The sequence below is a fragment of the Bubalus kerabau genome, chromosome 13 (assembly GCF_029407905.1).
Source record: "Bubalus kerabau isolate K-KA32 ecotype Philippines breed swamp buffalo chromosome 13, PCC_UOA_SB_1v2, whole genome shotgun sequence".
NCBI lineage: Eukaryota > Metazoa > Chordata > Mammalia > Artiodactyla > Bovidae > Bubalus > Bubalus kerabau.
The window spans coordinates 43,004,084-43,029,376 of NC_073636.1; the positions used below are offsets into that span (position 1 = coordinate 43,004,084).

The 25,293-nt window shown below is 53.7% G+C and overlaps 1 protein-coding gene and 1 long non-coding RNA gene across 4 annotated transcripts; one reads left to right on the forward strand and one right to left on the reverse strand.

Moving 5' to 3' along the window:
• Positions 1-5,704: 5,704 nt before the first annotated feature.
• Positions 5,705-6,938, reverse strand: LOC129624942 (uncharacterized). Its single transcript, XR_008701202.1, has 2 exons — positions 6,716-6,938; positions 5,705-6,242 (listed from the first exon to the last, which is right to left on the reverse strand). It is a non-coding gene; the product is annotated as an uncharacterized LOC129624942 (long non-coding RNA).
• A 103-nt stretch (positions 6,939-7,041) lies between these two features.
• On the forward strand, positions 7,042-24,813 carry ENTPD6 (ectonucleoside triphosphate diphosphohydrolase 6). 3 transcript variants are annotated; one of them, XM_055544134.1, is made up of 15 exons: positions 7,042-7,214; positions 8,505-8,595; positions 11,213-11,536; positions 13,071-13,147; positions 14,028-14,171; positions 15,054-15,129; positions 15,807-15,842; positions 16,520-16,608; positions 17,404-17,483; positions 18,100-18,164; positions 19,519-19,620; positions 21,578-21,718; positions 22,532-22,588; positions 23,483-23,595; positions 23,688-24,813. In XM_055544134.1, exons 3-15 carry the CDS (start codon positions 11,245-11,247, stop codon positions 23,784-23,786), a joined length of 1,371 nt encoding a protein of 456 aa, XP_055400109.1. In that variant the 5' UTR covers positions 7,042-7,214; positions 8,505-8,595; positions 11,213-11,244; the 3' UTR covers positions 23,787-24,813. The 3 variants fall into 3 exon arrangements, with proteins under 3 accessions (XP_055400109.1, XP_055400112.1, XP_055400110.1); XM_055544137.1 differs by lacking the exon at positions 15,807-15,842; XM_055544135.1 differs by lacking the exons at positions 7,042-7,214; positions 8,505-8,595 and adding an exon at positions 8,937-9,098.
• Positions 24,814-25,293: the final 480 nt, after the last annotated feature.

Consider the following 25,293-nt stretch of genomic DNA (forward strand, 5'->3'; position numbering starts at 1 on the left):
TCCCCACTAGATATTTATTAATTTCACAAAGAAGTACAGTCACTGGATGGTGGAAAAACCAGGCAGACAGCACCCTGACCAAGTGATGGGCCTGAACAACACCAGTAACTGCAGAGACCAGTATCTCGTGCCTTCCGACCAGATGCATCGAAAAGGGATATCACCACATCCGATGCCCTAATCTGAATCTAGTCATAAGGAAACAGTAGAAGAAACAAACTGAGAGGCATGTTTAGAAATAATTTACTCGGGACTTCCTTGATGGTCCAGTGGTTAAGAATCAACCTGCCCAATGCAGGGGACATGTGTTCGATCCCTGGTCCAGGAAGATTCTACTCACTGCCGGACAACGAAGCCAGTGCATCACAACTACTGAGCCCACACACACACGAGAAGCCCCTGCAACGGGACAGCCTTGCACCACAACTAGAGAGTAGCCCCCACTCGCTGCAACTAGAGAAAGCCAGGGCTCAGCAGCAAGAAGACGCCATGCATCACTATGAAGACCCAGGGCAGCCAAAAATAATGATGATGATAATAATAATAATAACCCTTTCCAGGGTTTTCACATATAGCAGGCCAGACATCCAAGGGAATTAACACTTGACCAACGGCTGATGGGAGCCGATGGATAAACACCCCAGCTCCCTTCTGCCTCAAGCTCTTCTTCTAGGGGAGCCAAACGAAGATGGAGTGAATCTGGGAGTATGCTGTGAAGCAAAGGACTCCTGGCTGAGTGAAGGCTGGAGCTGAAGCAGATATAGCCAGTGGATGTCCTGCACACAGGGTGGGCAGTGACGGGGAGCAAGGGCCCAAGGGCTGTTTTCTAAGAGCCTTTCAAGGGTCAGCCCAGGCTGAGGGGGAGACCGGGGTCAAAGAATCAGAGGGAAGGGCAAAGAAGTGTGAGGGTTCTGGTCAGACAAAGCCTTGGGGCCTGGGGGTCTCCAGCCAGAGGTGAGCGTGGCCAGTAACACACAGTACAGTTGTTAAACCTTGGTGTGTGGGTTCTAAGTCGCATCGGTGTTCAGTTTCTGATTGTGACGCATGCACTGTGGCTACTCAGGAGAGCATCTTAGCAGAAGCCTGGGGGAGAGACTAATTATAACTATTAAACTAAGCCATCAGAGTCTGCTCCACGGCCTATTATGGATAGTTTTGTGGCCTGAGTGTTTAGCAGACGGAGGTTTGATCCTTGCAGGCTCTGGTATTTGTAACCCTCATAAGATCTAAGATACTGGCACACAAATTTGTTTATCCAACAGATGCTGAACTAGAGCTGGATTTTCCAGCCTCCGTGCCAAGCTGGGAATGCAGAGACGAGTCCAGGTTCAGGCTCTTAGGGTGTCTGTTCTGGAGGGAGACGCTGAAGGGTACCCTCAAGGGATGAGCAAAGGGAGGGAGCTGATTGGTAGAATGAAAGGAACAAAATGAATTCAAAGGAAGGAGAGGAACCTGTTTAGAACAAAGACAGAAATAGCAGGAAGAAGTAGCAAGATCGAAAAGCCCTGTTCAAATTACTTTTATGTGTTTTTTGTGAGATGAGCTTGGGCTTGTAAAAGTGCAAAGACAAGAGGTAATGTGTCCAAGGTCTGTGAGGGGACTGTCTTGTCTAACCGCAAAGACCAGAGGCATGTGGCTAAGCATGTCACAACCGTGCGTCAGGACACCATGCAGCCACCAAAGGGACTGATCTGGTCTCTGCAAGTCACCATTGTGGTTACTGGGAAGGGGATCAAGGGGCCTCCTGGGAGCTGGGCCTGCTCTCATCATGAGGGATTGGTGGTGCTACTGATGTGAACATTTGCAAAAAATCAAGCCCACACTTAAGATTTGAGTTGTCCAGCAGCTGTAATACACTATAGCTCAATTTTTTTTAAAGCTTGAAAAATATTCTTTTGGGGGACTTCCCTGGAGGTCCTCTGGTTAAGACTTTGCCTTCCAACGCCGGGGGTGTGGGTTCAATCCCTGGTCAGGGAGCTAGGATCCCACACCTCAGGGGCCAAAAAACCAAAATGTAAGAAACAGAAGCAATAGCATAATGAATTTAATAAAGAGGTTAAAAATGGTCCACATTAAAACAAAATCTTTTAAAACTGTAAAAAAAAAAATTTCTCTTTGTATTTATTGATCAGTAATTATCTCCAGGGTGTATTATTCAATGGAAAATGCGTACAGAACAAGGAATATTGAATGCAGTCTTTTGCTGGGGGAGAGGTTTCAATTTAGGAAATATATACTCATGCCCAGAAGGTCAGGAGAAGGAAAGAGAAACCGGTAAGGTGTGGTATCCAGAAGAGAGAATCGGGTGGCTGTGGGCCTGCAGTGGGGGCTCACCTGAAGAAGGAGTTAAGCCATCTTCTAAAGTGAAGGGAAGCATGGAAAAGGAAGAGGGCTTCTGTTGTCACTTCAACCCCACAGATAACATTTGTTTGTGGGTTTAAGTCGCTGGAAGCTCACAGTCTGAGGGAAGAGGCAAATATAGACATGTGAAGGCGGGTCAGGGAGTCTGAACTGGGAGCAGCTTTAAAACTGTGTTTCAGGGAGCCCAGCCTGGTGCTCTGTGATGACCTAGAGGGGTGCGATGCGGGGAGGGGAGAGAAGCTCAAGAAGGAAGGGATACATATATTTATTTCTGTCTGTCTTCTAAGCAGAATCCTCTTCTTCCTTCGAATTCATTTTGTTCCTCTCCTTCTACCAATCAGCACCCTCCCTTTGCTCATCCCTTGAGGGTACCCTTCAGCATCTCCCTCCAGAACAGACACTCTGAGAGCCTGAACTTGGACTCGTCTCTGCATTCCCAGCTTGGCATGGGGCTGGAAAATCCAGCTCTAGTTCAGCATCTGTTGGAGAGAGAGATATATATAAAATTATGATTGATTTGCATTGTTGTTCGGTAGAAACCAACACAAAATTGTAAAGCAATTTTCCCCCAATTAAAAAATAAATGAAAAACACTTTTTCTCAAAAAACTAAACATAACTGAGTCCCATGTCAGATCCTATAGCTCCACTTTGCCACAGTTTTTAAACTCAACTAAGTCCCCTTTAATTTGTTAAACGTGGGCGAGCATTCACCTGCACACTTACACGGCACTCACTGCCGGAGGGCTGAAGAGGCCCATTTTGCAAAAGAAAACCACGTGAAATCACTATTTAATTTTTGGCACGACAAGCCCCTTCCCCTTGGTCCTTGGCCTCCATCTCTCAGTAGAATGCTGCCACCTGGCGTCCCCTCAACAAATGGACACCAAGCACATTCCCAGAAGTGTGAATTCAGAAGTAATGGAACAAATAAGGTTGAGGACGAGCCACTTTATTACAATTGAAAAATATATTAGAAACCAGCCCATGCAGATGCAGAAATGCGTATGCATGTACTAAACTCCTCTGGAGATACAAGTGAGTGTCAGCTGTGGTCGCCTCCAGGAAGGGAAACAGCATGTCTCGAAAGACTATCACTGTATGTTTTATTTTGTATGTTTTCAATTTTGTGACATCACAATGTATTGCTGCTGCTGCTGCTGCTAAGTCGCTTCAGTCGTGTCTGACTCTGTGCAACCCCATAGACAGCAGCCCACCAGGCTCCCCGGTCCCTGGGATTCTCCAGGCAAGAGTAGTGGGGTGCCACTGCCTTCTCCGAATGTATTGCTAAATGAAAACATGAAGTAAAAAGTTCAAAAAGAAAAAAATATGTTTATTAAATTTCGGTATGTTGGGACTTGCATGGTGGTCCAGTGGCTAAGACTGTGGGACCCCAAAACAGGGGCCTGGCTTCCTTCCCTGGCAGCGGAACGTGCCACAACTAAGAATGCGCATGCCCGAACTAAAGATCCCATGGCTGCAACTAGAGCTTGTGCAGGCAAACAAATCAGTTTTTTAAAAAAGGCTGAAAATTGAGATAATTAATCAGAAAGACAAAAAACAGAATACACCACAAAAAGTAGACAGAAAGAAATAAGCTGAGAGAAATTTAAAAATATAAAACAAGAGTCATGGTCCGATGAGGACTGGTGAGGGCTGGCTTCTCACTGAAATCATGTGGCAGAAGGGGTGACGGATTGCCTGCAGAGTCTCTTTTAGGAGGGCACTAGTGCCGTCCACCTTCCAGAGGCCTCCCCTCCTGACACCATCATTTCGAGGCTAGGATTTGAATGTATGAACTTGGGGAGATGCACACATTCAGACCATTCAGTTCAGTTCAGTTCAGACACTCAGTCGTGTCCCTGTCCATCACCAATTCCCAGAGTTTACTCAGACTCATTTCCACCGAGTCAGTGATGCGATCCAACCATCTCATCCTCTGTCGTCCCCTTCTCCTCTTGCCTTCAATCCTTCCCAGCATCAGGGTCTTTTCAAATGAGTCAGTTCTTCACATCAGGTGGCCAAAGTATTGGAGTTTCAGTTTCAGCATCAGTCCTTCCAATGAATATTCAGGACTGATTTCCTTTAGGATGGACTGGTTGGATCTCCTTGCTGTCCAAGGGACTCTCTAGAGCCTTCTCCAACACCACAGTTCAAAAGCATCAATTCTTTGGTGCTCAGCATTCAGATCATAGCCTTTTACTAAAGAAAGACCTGGGAGAAGAGCATTCCAAGCAGTAAACAGCATATGCAAAGCCCATGTCATTAAAACAGATTAATGCTAGAAATCCTATGAAACATGGTGAAAATTTTGTGAGTTTGACAGAAGCAGGGCTATCACAGTTCCACGATCAACAATTTCAAAATATTAAAATAAATGTAAATTAAAACTGCATGGCTGGACTGCCCTGGTGGCACAATGGATAAGAATCTGCTCTCCAATGCAGGGGACACCAGTTGGATCCCTGGTCTGAGAAGATTTCACACACCCTGGGGCAACTAGGCCTGAGAGCCGCAACTACTGAAGCCGGAGCACCTAGAGCCTGTGCTCTGGAACAAGAGAAACCATTGCTATGAAAAACCCGAGAACCACAGCAAAGAGCAGCCCCCGCTGACAGCAACTAGAGAAAGCCCACACACAGCAATGAAGAGCCAGCACAGACAAAAATAAATAAATAATATATATACTTTTAATGCTTTTTGAAAAACTGCATGGTTGTGAAGGTCGCTCAGTCATGCCCGACTCTTTGCAACCTGGAATTCTCCAGGCCAGAATACTGGCATTTAATGGGTAGCCTTTCCCTTCTCTAGGGGATCTTCCCAACCCCGGGATCGAACCCAGGTCTCCCTCATTGCAGGCAGATTTGTATGGTTGTATGTGAGAAAGAATGGTGTACAACTGGACTGCAAAGATCCAAAAGTTTGAAACTCCAGTAGTGAAAAGACGGGGAAACCCGTGCTCCCATATACTACCTTGGGCAGGCCAATTAGTACAATGTGTAATGAGTAATTCAGACATGCGTCAGTGCTAAGTCCCTTCAGTCATGTCTCTTTGAGATCCTATGGACCAGAAACGGCCAGGCTCCTCTGTCTATGAGATTCTCCAGGCAAGAATACTGGAGTGGGTTGCCATGCCCTCCTCCAGAGGATCTTCCCGACCGAGGGAGTAAACCTATATCTCTTAGTCTCCTGCACTGGCAAGCAGGTTCTTTACCACTAGCACCACCTGGGAAGCCCAATTTAGCCATATGGATCCAATATTTAAAAGGATAAAAAAGGCAAAAGACACATCCTCTACCATTGCAATTTCTCTTCTGGGCATTTTCCCCACAGATATACCCACACATGTACACAGAGATAGTCGTTGGGATCCTGTAGCATTAATCACGACAGCAAACTGGTGGAACAAGGGACAGTGCTGATTAAGTGTTGCCTGAACAACCAGATCTCCTGGCTTGGCCTGTGTTGGGTGGCTAAGACAGTGAGTAGTATTTTCTGACCTGAGAAGGAACCATGAGACTGAAAGAGAAAGCAGCAATTTTATAGAGCAATGACGAAGTTTATTGTGGGTAACATACACAGGCATTCGAAACTGCACTCTTTGCTGCCGAATGGGTACAGGGGAACTGAAAGGGACCAAAGCTAAAAATAGAATCTGACTGTGGGGAGAGGAGGGTCTCAGTGACCTTTAACCATCTACACAAAAGGCGCTCTTCCAGTGTTCACAGCAGTTGAAGGCCTGGCAAAACGATGAGAACGTTATCTGGCTGGTGTTCATTCCTTGTGAGCAGGCTAAAGTTCAGTCACCCAGAACAGGGAAGTGGTAGCACTGTGAACCCAAGGTGGAGCTGATCAAACAGAGTCCGTGTTCAGCCACACAACCTGGTAAATGAGGCCAGTGTCCCACCAGATGCTGGCAGTGAGCAAACGCGCCCCCCTGCCCAGGCCTGGCCTTAGTATTTTTGTCCCTACATCCCACCTGTCAGCACCTACTCTCTCCCAACTGCCCATGTCTCACAACAAACTCAGGAAGACCCCGGGATTCAGGAACCACCAAGGTTCTCCCAGGGCCAGGTCTGCAAGGGGCGCACTGACACCCCATTGGCCCGGTGCCGTCTGTCACATATGCACATCCACAGTAAGAGATGCTGGAAGGCCGGCCGCACTGTGGCCAGGAGAGAAGACTGGCCGAGGGGACACGTGGGCAGCCCTGCCAGCAGGGCCCTGAGGAAACAGGGCTGCGTGAACGACTGCCCTGCCCAGGAGCAGGGAACCCGGGCCGCTTCCAGAAAGAGACAAGAACATGGGGGTCCACTGCCTGGCCTGTTGTGGTGACATTTTCTACTATAAATTACCTTAAGGGAAAAGAGTGACTTTAGATGTCGTGGGGGGGAACCCGAGAAAAATCAAAACTTCCACAGCTGGTCAAGGTTGTGAGACTCCAGGGCTGACTCTGGCCAAGTACCACGCAAGCCTGCTCCGCCGTGCCGCGGAAAAGAGCCAGGAGCTGGAGCCACGCAACCTAGACCCCACCACCCAGGAGTACACCAGACGGACCACGGCGCCTGCGCAATGGGCCGCCCCGCCGCCTCCCCCCCCCCACCCCGGGCCTCTACGCTGCGCCTGCGCATTGGGCCGCCCCCGCCCCCGCCGCCACGCTGCGCCTGCGCACTGGGCTGACGCGGGGCACACGTGGGCGGGGCCGAGGCTCCCGGGTCCACCGCCCGCGGACCAGGGGGGTGGAGGCCACGCTGACACCGGTGGGGCAGGACGGCGGGCAAGCGGCCTTGGAGGCCTGCGAGCTCCCCGGGGACCGGCACTCCGCTCCGCGGGTGGGGCGCAGGGCGCTGAAGGGTAAGCGGCGGGTCCCGCTCGCCCCGGGGTGCGGATGCACGTGCGCCCCTCCTCCCCGGGCACTGTGCGCTTCGGCCCCGGGGACCGGGCCGATCGGGGGCCTCCGGGGCGCAGACCCGGCGCCCGGCAACTCCCGTCTCCGGGCGGCAGCGCCTGGAGGTGGCCTCAGGGTCACTGGCACCCCGGGCTCTGCTGATGTCTGGGGGGCGCAGTCTGTGTTCTGGCACGGAGGTGGACAAGACCGCCCGGAGCCTGCCGCCTCATTCATTAAGCCGGCGTCGCAGACCCGCTCCCAGCCCGGGCGCAGAAGACCCGACAGGGGCCTGATCAGCAGGGGAGGAAAGCCCGTTGACACCTACCAGGAGGATTCGTGTTCGGTTATGCGCTTTAATTTTTGGATAGGTTTTCAGTATATGCGGCAGTCATTTTCACGCACGGTCCTTTGAGGGGACTTTACCCTTGGAGAAACTGGCCTACAGATCTAAATCGGATAAAGCTCGTATTCCTACCTCCCTGTCCCCAGCTCCTAGAAAGCTTGCCCGGGGGATGGGGCGGGACATCACTGCCGCTGCTTCACACCGACACTCTCCTCTCTGACCCAGGACAGGGGGATGCAGCCCCACCCAACTCCCGTAGCCAACTGGGAGCCAGGTTAGCTCAGCCAAACCTCTGTTTACCTTTGTGCAGCTAGATCCTGCCGCACCACCAGCGAGTCCTCATTCCCCACCGCCTTGCCTTAACAGCTGTTGTTCTAGACTCTCCTTTAAAGAGCAAAACTGAACGAAAATTATTTTCTTTGGTGATCCTCTGAGGTGTTGGTAGTGTCACCGAAATGTGACCCGCTCCTCCTGCGGCTGTCTTACCTCTGGACAAGCCCCTACCCCAAGGAATGAAACTGACTTTTAAGCTCAGGCCTTGGGGACATGGCTGTTCCTGGCTCAGGCCCCCTCAGAGTTATGTTCTGTTTGACTGCTGTTTATGCCACCCTGAACTTGGTGTGTAACTTGAATGATTGTGCTCAGTCATGTCTGACCCTTTGTGACCTCATGGCCTGCAACCCACCAGGCTCCTCTGTCCATGGGATTTTTCCAGGCAAGAACATTGGAGTAGGTTACCATTTCCTCCTCCAGAGGATCTTCCCCACCCAGAGATCATCGAACCCAGTCTCGGGGCATTGGCAGGTGGATTCTTTACCAATGAGCCACCTGGGAGGCCCCCTGTAACTTTAATGATTATGTGTATGTAATTTCACGTGTTTTCTGGTTGTCTGAAGTAGTCTTGTATTCACAGGGACAGGGAAGTGATGAATGAAGCACGTTTGATTTGGATTCAGAAGCCTGAAACTCCTCGGCTTTGCCGTGTGCCAACCGAGTGATCCCAGGCAAGTCCGTTTACAGACATCCCTGGGCATTGGTTCTGTTGTGTGGAAGTCAGTCATCATGTGGTATATAGGTGCCTGCACTGTGGGCTCTGGTAACAGGATATATTCATAGCGTGTGTAAAGTGGTGTTTCTTAAATGGGTAGACAAATTAAGAGCAGCCTTTGCCTCAAAATGTAATATTCTACCTGTTAATCTAATTATGTGTATTATGGCTCTCAGACTAACATAGGACATGATGAAATTTGCTCATAAACAGTAAAACAGTAAAATTTGCTCATAAATAATAAAACAGTGAGCTCAGTGAGTTAATTATCCCTAGGACATGCTCTCTACACACAGAGAAAAACAATAATTTCTGGACCTAGCCTGACCGTGTAGGGACAAGACAGCTCCCCTGCCCAACCTGAAGGAGGAACTGATGATGGAAGCATCACATCTACTCAAGAAAGACCAGGAAGTTCTCCGCCTTCCCACTTTTCCTCTGATTAGAAACTGTAGCCCAGTAAGTTCTCAGGGTATGGCATTTCTCGCCCTCCAGCTTATAAGCTTCACAAATTGCATTCTAATAAGTCCCTTCTTATCTTAAAAAAAAAACAAAACTGATTATGTAAAAGGATTCTATAAAACACTTTCAGAGTTGTAAGATGTTAGTTTTGCTTTTGTGTCCTTGCTAACCATCCTTGGAAATAGCTGCTTTAGAGCTTTCTCTATAAGTACTTTTTTTCAGAGATCACTTAGCCATAGGAAACTTTGGGTTACTGTAACCTAAAAACAGGAAGCCTCTGAAAGGGCCTGTTCCTGAGTGGAGCTGGCTGCCCGGGGATGGCTGCTCAAGCACCAACCGCAAACCTGGCATCTCTCACAAGGCTCAGTTCTGTGTCCAACTGAAGTCCTGCCATCATTTCAAACTCCACATGTGGAAAACCTGGTCACTGCCATCTCCTGCCCAAACATTCCCAATCTCAGATGGCCATCACCTGGGTCCTGAAGCATCCTTCATGCCTCCCGGTGAATTGCTGCATCATCAGCTAGCCTTCTTCACCTGCAGGTGTTGGCTGAGCAGCTGCTGGTTTCTGGCCTTGTGTTGTGGTCGGGAAATCAGGATGAGTGGGCTGGTGCCTGTTTGCAGAGAGGCCTCTTCTCACCAGAGGGCAGGGAAGCACAAAGGAACCGCAGCTTGCTCGAGAGTGGGAGGGGAGAGCACCGAGGACCCCGGAACCCAGCTGCAGAAGCTCAGGGAGGGGGTATGCTGTCTCCCCTCCATCCCCAGGCCTCCGGGCAGCTGCCCCCCCCCCGACAGGGGCCCCTAAGGGGCCCCTAAGGTTTGGGCCATGCTCCAGGGGCCGCAGCCATCCAGGTGTGGCTGAAGGACTGGATCCCCTACTGTTCTGTCTGTCCTCCCCCAGACAGCCTAGGGGTGTCATGAGTCCACCCAAGACTGCCCCCTGCTGTCCAGGCCTGGCTTCCCCCGCCTCCCTGGCCAGCGCAGTCATGCTGTTCTCCAGCCCTCCTCCCCCACTGTCTTTTGTGTCCTGAGCACCGAGCCCCACCACTTACAAGTGAGACCAGCTCCCCGACCAGGGGCTTGCCCACGGGCACACATCCTGCTTCCCACCCAGCCAGCACTGCTGTCTTCCCTCTCCTGGGGTGTCCACTCCACCTCCAACTGGCAGTGAAGGTGGACAGATGGTGGACGTCCCTGAGGACAGGGGCAGCCTAGACAACCAGGCGCCTCCCTTCTCATCCTCTGAGCCTCTGGTTCCCGCCTGGTGCCTCCATTGAGCAAAGGCCTCCATTTTGAGGTATGCTGAACCGAAAATAGTGGGGCCAAAGCAATTTATTTTGTCAGGGGCTTTGAAAGCACATGGGCGTGATTCCCTTCTCAGCAGGAATGTGCGTGTAAATGAAAGGGGGTATCTGCTATGAAACTCCCAGAACGAGCTGTTTCTCTGATCTTGTATGGCTCTGTAGTCCCCAAGGGACCAGAGTTTAAACCTTTGGAAAGTAAATTACCAACGTGGGAGGAAAAGTGAGACTGGGGAGAATGAACTGGATATATGTCTGTTCCCTATATGAAAGGTCCAGGGACACTGTGTACACTTGGCTTCTAAAATAGAACCAAGTCCAGAGCCATCTGCCTGGACCAGCCCCTGGAGGGCACCATGGGGCTGGGGTCTGTGGCCCTGGTCAGCACCAGCAGGACCATCGGTCTTGGACAGGTTATCTAGTCTCTACATATCTCAGTTCCTCTTCTCTTCCATGGGGATTCCACCTTCCAGAATCATTCTGAGAAGCAAATGAAGCTTCTGATTCCACAGGAAAAATGCAGATCTGCGGGATGGTTATTAATATTTATTGATTATTATTTATTTGGCTGCACCAGCTAAATTGCAGCATGTGCACCACTAGTTGCAGCATGTGGGATCTAGTCCCCTGACCAGGGATCGAACCTGGGCCCCCCACATTGGAAGCGCAAAGTCTTAGCCACTGGACCACGAGGGAAGTCCCTGTGGAAAGAATTGTGGTTGAACAGATTTTGTCTCAACACAGGAATGTCCCACTGGCCCTGGAACCTCAGAGCCTAGCGTGTTTTTCCTGCCCTCTCCCTCCCACCAGCTGCTCTTGTACCATCTTCCACACACGAGGAAATGAGAAAAATACCAAACAATGGGAACCTGAGGATGACGAAGGTGGCGTACCCACTGGGGCTGTTCGTGTGCCTGTTCATCTACATTGCCTACATCAAGTGGCACTGGGCCTCCACCACCCAGGCCTTTCTAGGCATCCCCGAGGCGGCCATGGGGGCCCGGAGAGGCCAGCAGGCCCACAGTCCCCCGGGGCTGGCCGCCCACGGACCTGAGGTCTCCTACGGCATCATGTTTGACGCGGGCAGCACCGGCACCCGTGTGCACGTCTTCCAGTTCAGCCGGCAGCCTGGAGGTACTGAGCAGAAAGCCCCGACCACACCCCCTGCCCTCCACCTCACTGCAGAGCACAGCCCTCGGGGTGGACAGGACCTCCTGCCCGAGACTCCCCGGGGAGCTTGTCGACAGGGCTGGTTCTCAGGGGTCCCCGATGTCCTCACTCACATTGGCGTCTGGTGACCAGCTAAGGGCAGCTGAGATCTCAGAGGGTATGGGGGTGTCCTGTCCCCTCCTGGCGTCTCCGGTGGGTTGGGTGCCTGGGACCATGACTTGGGCCAGAAGTCACATGGGATGAGTTCAAGGCAGCTGGTAGCCCCAGGTTCAGGCCAGTGGGAGCCGCGAGTTCAGGAAAGTCAGGTACATGAGCAATGACATGGAGCTGCTCGCTGGGGCCAGGCAGCGACAGGGTGCCCAATGGCCATGGCTTCAGTGAAAGGGGAACTGGCCATCGCCTGTGGGCCTGCTTCCCAGGTAGGGGCTGGGGAGGGATGAGGGTGGAACTGGGCATCTTCACCCCTTGACTTCTCCCATGGGGAGACCCCCAGTGTGGCCCAGTCCCCCTCTACCGCTTGGGGAGTCAGTTCCCACATCTGGGGGTCCCTCTTCTCTGCTGACCCTTCTGCGTGTTTAGCTGAGCTGAAGGCACTGGGGCACCTTCAGGAGGCCCCTCCAAGGCTCTTGTGGCACATTTTTCCACTTTTCATCTGCTTTATTTTTAAACTTGTTAACAATAGTTAAATGTTTATATGCTGGACTTTGCCTACCTCCAGAGTTGATTTGAAGCTAAGTTTAAGGCAACACATGTCAGCAGACAACCCTTTAGTAGCCATGTTCCAGTGTAGTTTCTTTGGAGAGATGTCCTTACAAAAAGTTTGTCCCTGACCTTTCCTCATGTCTGTATTTTGACAACATTGCTCTGCCTCAGTGTGCCTAGGAATACTCTCCCCTGGTGTAAGCACATAAGCCAAGACCCTGAATAATTTAAGACACTGAATTTTTTTTAAAAAGAAGAATGAAATATTCTTTAGAACCTGTAATGTGTCCATGCTAGAATCAGAAAATTATTTTACATTTCTCATTTAAAATCATTTGCCCTGCTCCTCTGCTTGTTGAATCAGCAAGAAATAACTATTAAACTTTAACCACTTTAAATGGATAGGCTTTTTGTATGTAAATTATATGTCAGAAAAATTGATTTGGTGGATTCCCTGGCTGTCCAGTGGTTAAGCATGCATTGGACTCCATGCTTCCAATGCAGGGGACAGGGGTTCAATCCCTGGTTGGGGAACTAAGATCCCACATGCCTCATAGTGTGGCCTAAGTAAATAAATAAGGTTCATTTTTCTTTTAAGAGGAAAAGTTCTAGCCAAAACATTAAGTATGATATTCCTCATTTAGCCAGACTAAAGAGGCAGAGTTTAGACAAGAAACAGTGAATGTCTGTTTTCAGGTGTCTGCCTTAAAAGTGTGGCTCATCATAGTTGTAGAGATTCCTGCATTTGTGTTTATATTCACACTTGTACCTTGTATAAAATATGATTTTCCCTTAGAAACTCCCACCTTGACCCATGAAACCTTCAAAGCATTGAAGCCAGGTCTTTCTGCTTATGCTGATGATGTTGAAAAGGTAACAGTTTTCTCTCATGTCTGTTTGCTCATCACATTTGTCTTCTGTAGCCTTATTAAAGTGATTCCCTCTCGGATGCAGTGTGGTTCTCCCAGGGCAGCATCTCTGCTGTGCTGACCTGGGATGCTCCACAGCGTAGGGGGTCTATGGAGGACACTGGTACCCATGGGAGGCCCCCCCATATATACACCACACATGTGTACACAACCACATACATATCACATACACACACCCCATATACACACACCACACATGTATATATACACACACACGACACCACACATACATCACACCATATATACAGCCATACACACCATATGTATATACACATAACCACACACTACCCCACACGTGTATACACGTGCCACATAGACACACCACACATGTATACATACATGCACACAACACCATACATATATACATATACACACAACCACACACCACCCCACACGTGTATATACACAGACACACACACACACACACACAATGGTCCCTGGTCCACTCACGCGCACACACACACACACACGGGCCCTGGTCCAGTGTGTGGCACTCAGCATACCAGCAGGTGCAGGTGAATCTCTGGTGTCGCTCTTCATGGGTTTTAGGGCCCTAAGGGACCCTAGAATTCTCTCATGGTGCCAAGGCCTGGCAGCTCACTTGACACTGCCTGAGGCGGCCAGGCCAGTTGTGTAGAACCCAGTCCACTCCGCTGCCACACGTCCACCCCATGCCCCCGCCAGCACCACTTGAGTCACTGTTTCTGCCAATTTGTAAAATCAGGAAAAAAATACATTTACAGATGTATAAAACCTAAAGGGTGGGGAGCAACAGTGACCACGCTGTGAGTGGACCAACCCTGCTTTAACCACCATGTCCACAGAGTGCCCCGGGGATCCAGGAGCTACTGGACGTGGCCAAACAGGACATCCCCTTTGACTTCTGGAAGGCCACCCCCTTGGTCCTCAAGGCCACAGCTGGTCTGCGCCTGTTGCCAGGAGAAAAGGCTCAGAAGTTGCTGCGGAAGGTGAGCGCGTCCATTTCCCCCGAGGGTTGGCCGATGATAACTGAGACCATGGAGCATCCGTCCACGTCCGAGCAGGCCCCTGGAGAAGGTCTCACAAGAAGGAAACATGTCAGCGTGTTTGCAGCGTCACCTTAGGTGGAGGGCTTGTGGATGAATGATGCTTTCTTCCTCAAGATGTTTAAAGCCATTCATGTTTTCTAGAATGAACCTGTGTTATAAAAAGAACAAATTTGTGTGAAAAATAATATGTTTGAAGGGCTTCCTTCCATCCAAGGACTTGCTGTGTGTCTGAGGCAATGGGACCTGAATTCTTGAAATTTCAGCCCAAGCTGGTCACCCTCGCAGGAAGAACAGGTCCTTCTCTTGATCTGATGCTCAGATGGGACAGCTCAGGAGGCCGTTGGCCTGTGCCCAGGCACTACACCTCCTGAAGGTGGCCCTGGAAACTGTCTTTGACAGGTGCTTGTAGGAGTCTTAACCATCAGGAATCAGGGAAAGTGTTCTCAGCAAAATGGTCCTGCTCTGAGCTGTTTCTGCACCTGCCAGCTGCTAAATGACGTTGTTGCAGGCCTGTCAAGGTCCCTTTATAGAAACTATCTTCATGCGCTCAAGTCAGATTGTGGAACACAAGTGCAGATGTACTGAGGTCTGTGTATCTATCATGGCTAAAACATGAAGAAGGAGCCAGCTGCTCCCGGCCTCCGCCTCCCTGTGCCAGGCCATCCCCTGGGCATGTGCCCACCAGTCTGCCTGGGGGCCCAGAGCTGGAATCTGCCCCATGGGGCTTCCCACCCTTCCTGTCCTATCCTAACACCAGGGTAGTGACTGGGGACTAGGAGTTTAGATTCTTAAGGTTAAAGACGCGTCTCTCTTTACATTTAGGTGAAAGAAGTGTTTGAGGCGTCGCCATTCCTCGTGGGGGACGACTGTGTTTCCATCATGAACGGCACTGACGAGGGTAATTACCGAAAGTGCCGCGAGGCCATCCCTCAGGGCAGGCTGCATGCAGCGCTGCCGTCAGCATCTCGCTGGAGCTTTCCCTGGCCGGAGGCACAGACACCCAAGTGACAGCCCTGCCCCACCCACTGCCCACAGTCTGACTGTCTCAGAGCCTCCTTCTTGGGGCCAGTGTTAGATTCTCCTCGTGACTGGCTGCCAGCCTGGCACAGATCACAGTCCTGAAAACAAATGCTCTCTTCTAAGAACATTTAGAGAGAATCCCCAGTTGCTGTGTGAGTACATTGCTGTTGCCTTAATTCCAAGAGCATCGCTTAATAAGGTTCCTTACCAGCCTCGACTCTAAATGTGACCTTAAGAGTTTGTGTGGGTGGAAGGAAAGAACATTTGGTTCTCGTCCCTCCCCTTCTGAAAAGAGGCAGTCGATAAAGAGTGGGAGCGTAGGATGGGACATTTGGCCAAGCATTCCGGCTTTTAGTGTGGTGTCTTCTAGAGCAGTCTGCCAGAAGCCGCTGTTGGCTCTGAGTGACGCCCGTTCCTGTAGCCGATCCAGAGGCTGAGAGTAGTGGGGAAGTGGTCTCCTCGTGCCCCTGAAATCCGAAAGTCGCCATGAGCCCCTGGTGCTGTAATTACAGCCTCTCAGGTGATTCAGATGCCCTTTGTGACCCTGTCCTGCAGGTGTTTCCGCATGGATCACCGTGAACTTCTTAACAGGTGGGTTCCCTTCATCACAGAGCCCACTGTTCACATACCTTGGTCTTGAGAGCAGGAGCCTCATTTCTGCTCTTTAAAATAACCCCCCAGGGTTTTGCAGTGTTCCTGACCCCAGCATGTGGCGGGCCCCGAGTTTGTGGCTGCAGGTACCAGGGGTGGTTGTGGCCTGCAGCAGCACCATCCTCATTCCTAGAGAAGCCCTCAGTCACCGCAGTCAATGTTGAACGTGAGGCAAGTGCTGATTGCCTTATAATTGAAGTCCCGCTGGAGGAAGACCAGGGACCAGGAACATAGGTCCTTGGAATCAGGAGCCATTTTTCTCAGATAACTCTCCGGATGTGGGTTTTTGTCCCTCTGTTGTAATTATGGACAAGCCCAGAATCTCTGACACTGGACGAGAGGGAAGTTGCCTACAGGCTCTGCCACCGGGAGTGGAGAGCCATGCCAGGGGAGAGGTCCGGAGCCCAGGTGAAAGCTCAGATGAAGGCCCCACCAGGCAGCTGCTCTTTGTGCACTCCCCCAAACATGTGGAGATTTTTAAGTGGCTGCAGCCTCTGTTGTCTTGTTCTTCTTTCCATGGAAGGGCCCAGCTTCTGACCTCCCCGCCCCACCCTTTTTTTTTGCTATTCTGTTTATTAACTGTCATTACCATGTGGATTTTACTTCCGGTGCTGCAGGCAGCCTGAAGACCCCCGGGAGGGGCAGCGTGGGCATGCTGGACCTAGGCGGGGGGTCGACCCAGATCACCTTCCTCCCAAGACTCGAGGTAACCAGCCCCCACCCCCAAGGCCACCTGCCCTGTTGGGGAGCCGCAGCCCCCTGGAGGCCCATGAGCTCAACTTCCCTCCTGAGGGTCATCACACACAGTGAATCCTGCTTAGTTTGATTTTAACTCTGCCTAGAAAACCTAGGAATTTGCTCTTCTCTGGGGTGATAAACTATTAGCAGATACTACCTGGAGCCCTTTGGGCAGAGAGCGTGGGGTGGGTTCCTCCCTGCCCCTCAAGGGCTTCCAGGGAGGGGCCATCAGTCTGACTCACATGGGACAGGGTCACAGTCCTTTTTAGGATGGACACATCTCCAGTTAAGATCGCATCGCATGGTGTTTTTAAAAAGCACTTTCCTCATCCACCACTTTTTAATTTTTTTTTTTTTTTTTAGTTTTAATGGAAGAGCCTTAAGTATACTCAGAACTGTTCTGGTTGGGCCATACTTCTCAGAATGGATAAATATTACTCAAAAAGAGGGGAGACACGGGACTTCCCTAGCGGTCCAGTGGTTAAGACTCCATGCTTCCGCTGCAGGGGACACGGTTCCATCCCTGGTCAGGGAGCTGAGATCCCATGTACCATGCAGTGCACCCCTGCCCCCAACCCCCCCAAAAAAGGAAAAATCCAAGTGCTTCATTGCTTGGTCTAAGCTGTTTCATGGCTTGTGAGTTGATGAAAAGCCAAATGAATACATCTGTGCATATCCCTGTTTCAAATGAATTGAGGGAGGTGGGGGCCGGTTTTCTAAAAAGGCCAGCAGGAAAGGAGCACTAATCCCGTGTTCTTCCCAGGGCACCCTTCAAACCTCGCCGCCCAGCTTCCTCACGTCTCTCCAGGTGTTTAACAGGACCTACAGGCTCTACTCCTACAGGTGCGTCCTCAGGACTAAGGGTGGACAGGGGCTCAACTTACCACTGCAGGCCTCCCCCGGGAAGTGACCAGAGCGCTGTGCACAGACTCAGTCCCCGGACCCTGCCGTGGACCCCACTGTGGGCTCCCCCTCCCCCTGCCATCCCCCTCCCCCTGCCCTCCCCCTCCCCCTGTGGCTACCCCCTCCCCCCTCCTCGTCCCTTTTCCTCCTTTTAAAATTCTGCTGCAGTATTTCTTCTTTTGTATGTATTCTGTTCTGCTTTGGAAGACGCTTTTGGGGAAGTGGGGAAGAGCCTGTGGATTGTGCAGGGGTTTTCTGGGTCATCTTCTTGCCACTGACACCTTGAGTAGCTTCTTTCCACAAGGCCTGTCTGCACCGTGAAGGTGGAGGCCTGCTTGTCACTCTCCGCAGTGTCCACAGCTCCTGATTGAGCTCCGCCGAGGAAGGGTCTTGGCTTGTTGAGCCGAGGAGCTCCTGGGAGAAGCAGGAGGCCGCTGCCCCGCCTAGCCCCAGCCCCCCCGCCCCCTTGGGTCCAGTGGACACGCCCACTGGACGTGTGCAAGACAGCACCTGGGCCTCCGGGTGGCCTCTCCTCACCAGGGCACTCTCTCCACAGCTACCTGGGGCTTGGCTTGATGTCGGCGAGACTGGCGGTCCTGGGAGGCGAGGAGGGGAAGCCTGGTGAGTAGGGTGCAGTGTCCAGAGCCCTTCTGGCCAACAGGATTTGGGAGCCTCCAAGAGTGTGCCCGTAGACCTTGTTGGGGGCCCCTGAGGACCTCCCCAGTTACTTTTAAAGAAAGATGGCTAGTGAAGTGGTTGCTGAATCACTAAGGGAGAGTGTCTTAGGAACCTAAGAAACACACACTATCAGCATCGGCTTGTTTATAAGGATTTACCATGGGGCGGCTTCTGAGAACATGCCCTGCATTCTCCTGCACTGGAGGGAACTTGGAACGGGCTTGACCGTCCTCCAGGTGTGGCGTTTGGTGACAAAGCCTGTGTCTGTTCCCAGGCCCTCTCCATGTCATCCCATCCTGACGCACTTGGCTCAGACAAGCCAGACATTGCCAGCAGGCACTTGAGCTCCTGGGATATTTAGGGAACCGTGTACCCAAGGCGGGCCAGGGCCCTGCTCTGAGGCCACCTCAGCCTGTCCCCCCAGAGGCCTTGGTCAGACGTGCACAAGCCCACACGTGTTCCCCTGGAATCCTCTTCCACACACGTCCCGCTTCAGCTCCTTTATTTCAGATCCTGCCGTTTAAACTTCTAATAGTGTCCCCTTTGTTGCAAACCTAAACTGTGTCCGTGTCTCGCAAACACCTGCAGCCTTGTTCTGGTCTAGAAAACATCCGTTAGTCAGCGGAGGACGGCAGGCACCCGATTGCCCGTCTGCACCAGCCTCAGGGTCCTGTCCCTCCTGCACCCTTCAGAGCAGCAGGGGACCATGTTTCTCCCCAAAGTGTGATGGCAGCTCCTGCCTTGTGAGCTGTCGTCACTCAGCAGACCACACACCGGGCTGAGCACTTGCAGACAGCAGTCTTTTTCATCTCCTGCCTTCACAGGCAGTGGCACCCCTGCTGGGGTCCCTGGGGTCCCATGGGGCCGTTCCGCTGGTGCGGGAGGGCTCAGACCAGAATCAGCCAAGGATGGGGGCGTGCTCAGCGAGAGGCCAGCAGGTGTGTCCCCGAGGGCTGGGGCCCTGGAGGCCAGCCACCACCCTTCCTCTGCCGGTCATGGGCCCAGTGGCACAGGCTCCTGGTGAGCAGGCACCCGCCATGGCTCCTGGCCCCACCCCCTGCTCCATCACCTGGAACCTCGGAGCCCCTTCTTGGCGGTGAGCTGGGAGTGGCTCTGCTGGGGTTGTGGCTCTGCCCCGCTGCCGCTGACCTGGGGTGCTCCCAGAGGTTCAGCCTCACGGCAGGAAGGAAGCATGTTCCCTTGACCCTCTGAGGCCCTCGGTGCCATGGGCCGCCCTCCATGGGACTCGTCTTGGCTCCGCCGCAGCCAGTGCTCTTCACCTCCTCTCTTCTTTCAGCTAAGGATGGACAGGAGTTGGTCAGCCCCTGTCTGTCTGCTGGTTTCAGAGGAGAGTGGGAGCATGCTGAAGTGACGTACAGGATTGCAGGACAGGAGGCAGGTATGGCATGGAGGCGGGTGGCTTGGGAGGGTCGATGGCAGCCCCTTACCCCCCAGCACCTGAGAGAAGCAGGGAGCCTGTCAAGCCTCCTTCACAGACTGGCCTGTACTAGCCTGTGAGATAAGACTCAGCTCTGGAGCTCCTGCCTCCCGCGGGCTCCCTGCACGGGCCTCCCTGTCTGCTGCCAGATGCTCCTCCAGAGGCCAGGTTTCCCAGCAGGCCTCCAGTGAGGAAGGGCCTGGACATCCCCCAGCCTCAAGCTGACAGCCAGGCCCGGCTGTGGACCATGCCACCCTGGCCCGTGCTCCAGCAAGGACGGGAGAGGTCAAGGAGCCCCCGGCCTGTCTCACCACAGCGCCCATTGCTCTGTGTTCTGAGTTTCATCTGAAAGGGTTACTGAGATACTGTGTCCAACCTGGACATGCCACTGATGGGACTGTTTCCACAGACAGCACTTCTGACCTCACCACCCAGCTTTCTGCCACCAGTGGGTATCCTGTGATTCAGCTCAGTTCTAACACTGACTTACAGAGTCAGGGCAGAGACCCTGAGCCCCCCTCCTTGACACCCCTTGCAAGTGCTGGGCCCCCGTTCCTCTGACCGACCTGTTACAAATCAGGGGTTCCCACAACCCCGTTCTCAAATCCAGTAATTTACTGGGAGGGATCACAGAACTCTGGGAAACACGTTCCTGTCTCTGATTCCTTCTAAAGGACAGCTGGGAAACAGATGGGAGAGAGGCACAAGGCGGGCGTGTGGGGGGGGGCACCTGGAGCCCCCCAGGGTACTCCCCAACACACACACGTCTCCAACCCAGAAGTTCTCTGAGCCCCTTCCTGAAGGTGTTTTACAAGGCTTCTTGCAGAGGGACTAATCAACTCAGTGGCCGGTGGTGACTGACTCAGTCCCCAGCCCTCTGCCCATGCCCTCCAGGGGGCACTGAACGTCCCAATCCTCTAACCACCAGCCCCCATCCTGAAGCCCTTGAGGGTCCCACTGGGAGTCATCTCATTAGCATAAAATTAGGGCTTATTGAGAATAACAGGACACCTCTCTCACCCTCACCACTCAGGGCCTTACAAGTCTTTACAAGCTGTGTTAAGGACCAAGGACGGAGAGCAAATTCTATTTTTTATTATCCGGCAATAAACAGGAGGGGACTGGGAAGGGGGGTTGTGGTTTAAGGACAAGCAGGGAAGGCCTCATAGCATGAAGAGACGAGACGTGATGAACTGGGCAATGAGCTCCAAGCTGAGGGGGCAGCTCACCAAAGGCCCTGAGCTGGCTGCTGCATTTAAGGAGCAAGGAGGAGGCGGTGTGAGGGTCAGAGCAGGGAGAGGACAGGGGGACAGGAGGAGGAGGTCTCAGGGTCAGAGCAGGGAGAAGGCAGGGAAATGAGATCCAAAGGGCGACGGGGAGGCTTCGGGGGCCACTGGGAAGCTGGACAGAGCTGCCGTCAGATGTGGAGCAGGGCTGGGACAAGATCAGAAACGGGTCTGGGCATGGGCTGTGGGCCATCCACGTCCATTAACTCAGTCTGTGTTTGTCGCACTCCTGAGCAAGTGTCATGACCAGTCTCATGAGCTTGGCAAGCTGCCTCTGAGGCCCAGCCCCCTCCTCTGTGACAGGAGGGGGTGCAGGCCCCACCCAAATGGCTGGTGAGATGGGTGAGATGCTGCACACTCAAGCTGAGCCCAGGGCAGGCAGGGCGAGCGTGGGGTGGACCCACTGGGCTGTGTCAGGGCAGTACCAGGCGCCCAGCCTGAGGCTGCTGGCCTTCAGGATCAGGGCCACCCTCCGGCCACCTTTGTGCTCGCAGTTTCTCCCCTTGACCTGCCCACAGCACGTGGCCCCTGAAAGGTTGCTGGTGAGCACCCCCAGGTCGTGGCCACCTTGGGCCATGTGGTCAGGCGCCCAGAGTCCCCTGACTGCTGAGTCTGCTTTCCCTTCGCCCCAGCGGGGAGCCTCTACCAGCTGTGCGCTCGCCGAGTGTCCGAGATCCTCCGAAACAAAGTGCACAGGACAGAGGAAGTGAAGGACGTGGAATTCTATGCCTTTTCCTACTATTACGACCTTGCCGCAAATGTGGGCCTCATAGGTAAGGGTGGGGCTGGGTTTGCTATGTGGGGGCCTGGGGTGTGGGACCTCCGGCAGAGGGCCCACCAGTCACATCAGGGTGGTGGGAGGGCAGGGACCTGTCGTGAGTAGAGAGTACTAGGCCCCTTTTATAAATAATTCAGTTCTCTGAGCCGCTTAATGCAGGAAGGCTTCCTGGCTGTTGGTTCATTCTCCTCTCACCTGTTGTAATTCTCAAACCCTCAGCTGCTGGCACCCAGGCTGGCACCCAGTCCTCAGACCACCCTCAGGAGCTTATATGTGTCACCCTGACCCCTTCCTGACCTGCGAGTGCCATCAGGGCAGAAGACAGCATTGGGAGTCTGGGACCGATGCTCATCAGAGCCGCTAGAAAGTCTCGAGAGGGTCATGAGGTCGTTTCACTGGGTCAGGACTGGAAATGTCTTTTGATAAGATAGATTAAGGGTGTCAGAATGTTGTCCATGGCGAGGATGAAACATTAGTGTGCATAGAAAATCGCCCTGGAGAGACAGAGGCCAGCAGGTTGGCTATGCTGCCGGGTCTTCCGTGGATGACGGCCAGCAGGACAAGGCTGGAATGGGGGAAGGTGACCCCTCACCTGGGCCCAGGTCCCTCTCTCTGGGGCATCCTAGCAGCTGCCCTTCCAGCGGGCTCCCCTCAGCGGAGCCAGGGCACCTCATCCTTATTCTCTGATGCCCAGACATGCAGCCGTCCACCTCTGGACCTCTCCCCTAGAGTGCGTGGGCCCCAGGGCCTCAGTGCCGTCTCTGCTCCGCAGCCCTGGTGCCAACGGGGCACTTGGTCTCATCCACAGATGCGGAGAAGGGAGGCAGCCTTGTCGTTGAAGACTTTGAGATAGCGGCCAAGTATGGTGAGTGGCCTGGAGGCAGGACACCATCCCAGGCTCGAGGCAGGCCCTGGCCTCGGAATTTCTCTTCAGCTCCTGCCTGTCGCCCAGACAAGCCTTCAGGGGTGTGAGCATGTGAGGGGCCACCGAGCCAGCTGGACCCCAGCCCACCACGCCTTGTGTGGCCTGAGCGGTAGGGGCGAGGGTTTTAGTCCTGGGGTGTGAGGCGTGGACTCCCCTGATTTCACTTTTTCTGACTCTTTGGCTAGGGTAACCTCAAGCCCCCAATGTGTCCCAGCAGATTCATAGTTGCCAGGGACCCCTGCACAGCAGAGCCCAGAGAGGGGGACCAAGATCCGTCCCCCTGGGGTGTGGCCGGGGGCAGGTTGCCCACCCTTCCCTTCTCACTCCCCACCGGCAGGTGTGCAGGCCGCTTGTAGCAGTTCCACCCTGAGTCCCTTTCCCAGTTGCAGGTCCAAGGAGTTAACTCTGTATTTCTCCATCGAACGACCTCCTTCCCCTCTCCCTGCCCCCAGAAAGGCTTCTTTTCCATCGTTCTCCTCACTTCTGGGTTTGTCTCCTGGACACCAGCGGGAGAAGGCTCTGAGCAGAGGCTGTGGGTGGTTTATCTGTCCTCCTCGCGAAGAGGGATGGGTTGCTCTCTCTCATCAGCTTTGAGGGTGTTTCCAGTCCTCAGGAGGCTGGGGTCCACACCCAGGAGAGGTGGCTGGGGTCACTGGGTGGAGACAGAGCTGGGGTGGGTAGTGGACCCTGGGTTGACCTCAAGTCCCTGCTGGTCCTGGGCTCTGACCAGCAGGGAGGCCCTGGGCGGCACAGGGCCTGGGGGGTGGTGCCCTGCGTGGGTGGAACTGGGCAGCCTGGGCCCGTGCCCACACCCAGGAGCCGTGTCCCCCGCAGTGTGCCGGACGGCAGAGACCCGGCCGCCACCCAGCCCCTTCCTGTGCCTGGACCTCACCTACGTCAGCTCACTGCTCCAGGAGCTCGGCTTCCCGGGGGACAAAGTGCTGAAGGTAGGGATCCTGGGGTGCCCCCTCCCTGCCCCTCAAGAGCACGTGCCCGCCTTCCCTACACACGTGCTCCTCTCCCCGCTTGTCTCTTCAAGCTGACCCGGAAGATTGACAACGTGGAGACCAGCTGGGCTCTGGGCGCCACTTTTCATTACATCGATTCCCTGAGCCAACACAAGAGCCCCGCCTCGTAGCCACTGAGTTGCCAGCCGTTCCCGCAGAAGCACAGGCTCTGTGAGAACAGGCCCCTTTGGGACCCCCGACTTGCAGTATGGGGGCCACGGTGCCAGCCGGGACCTTCCTCCCCATGGCTGCACACACCAGCCCCTGGGTGCGCTGGAACGCAGCCCAGGCTTTGGCTCCAGGTGGACGGTGTCCAGACGGGGCAGGGGGCGCAGGCTGAGGCCAGGGCGGCCCCGCTGCCATCCACACTGTCCCGTCTCAGGCCTGGGGTGGCTGTGACATGCATCCTTTGACAGGAGTCTTGTTCTGTGCTGCTCTCCAGCGGGCATCCCCCCGGGCCAGTGGGCCTGGCGTCCCCGGGGGTGTGGACTGTGACGTCATCCAGAAGCCGCATCCTCAGGGGGCTCAGGCTCAGCTGCCGGGTTGGCACTGAGCATGGGGCGGGGGTGCTGGAGGGGATGCCTCTCCATGGCCCACCTGCCTGGGCTCCTCAAGGGTCCTGAATGTGAGTGTGCGCTGCTGTGAATAGTGTGTGTGTCTGTGTGGTGCCAAGCGCTCACGCAGAAGCTGTGTCCTGAGCCGTGTGTGTGTGTGTGTCTGAATGTGAGTGTGCACTGCTGTGAAGAGTGTGTGTGTGTCTTGTGTGTGACATCTGTGTGGTGCCAAGCACTCATGCAGAAGCTGTGTCGTGCGCTGTGTGTGTGTGACATCTGTGTGGTGCCAAGCGCTCGCACAGAATCTGTGTCCTGAGCCGCACGCGTGTGTGTGAGTGACATCTATGTGGTGCCGAGTGCTCACACAGAAGCTCTGTGCTGAGCCCACTGGATGTATCGCTGCCTGAGCCGTTGGCCGCCAAGCAGTGTCCACCCGGCCACAGCCCTGGATCCAGCCTCTGGTGGCCCAGCTCCCACTGGCTCCCCCTGAGCCCGGCACAGGGCTCTGTGGGCCCAGGCCCACAGCTGCTCCTGTGGTGAATGTACAGTTCTCGAAATAAGCCGAACCTCATGTGTTCCACTGGAAATAAAGGGTTTTCCAGGGTTTCAGCTCCTCTGATTCTTCTTGGTGAGCATCAGCTCTGTCCCTCCACCCCCAGTGCCCACATTGGGCACCTGACGTTCCCGTTCACCAAAGGTGAAACAAAAACCTGCCCCCGTGATTGGTGCGTGATGGCAGGATTAAAGTCCTGTCAGTGCCTCTTGGGGAGACAGCAGCAGCAGGACACACAGAGGCCCCGCTGGGCACTCCTGGTGTCCCCTGTCTGGGGTAGGCCTGTGGAGGTCCAGGCTTTTCTGGGGTCCAGCAGAGCAGAGCCCCCTCTGGACTGTGACATCTGTGGGCTCATCACTTCCAGGGCCAAGTGGTCTGGAGCGGGTACTGACCTCCAGCTGCAGTGTGTCTGGTGAGGATCTGGTTTTAATCAAGGAACAGGAGAAGGGGGTCACAGCCCGGACAAAGACCAGACCGACCCCTCCTAGGGCTGCAGGGGTCCAGAGTGGCGTGACTGCTGCATAAGCCCAC

Bases quoted from the DNA above. Each gene is read 5' to 3' on its own strand.
- ENTPD6 (XM_055544134.1), top strand. From the start codon at position 11,245: ATGAGAAAAATACCAAACAATGGGAACCTGAGGATGACGAAGGTGGCG. The intron at 15,843-16,519 runs GTGGGTTCCCTT...CCGGTGCTGCAG, and splicing joins CACCGTGAACTTCTTAACAG to GCAGCCTGAAGACCCCCGGG. The intron at 22,589-23,482 runs GTGAGTGGCCTG...TGTCCCCCGCAG, and splicing joins TGAGATAGCGGCCAAGTATG to TGTGCCGGACGGCAGAGACC.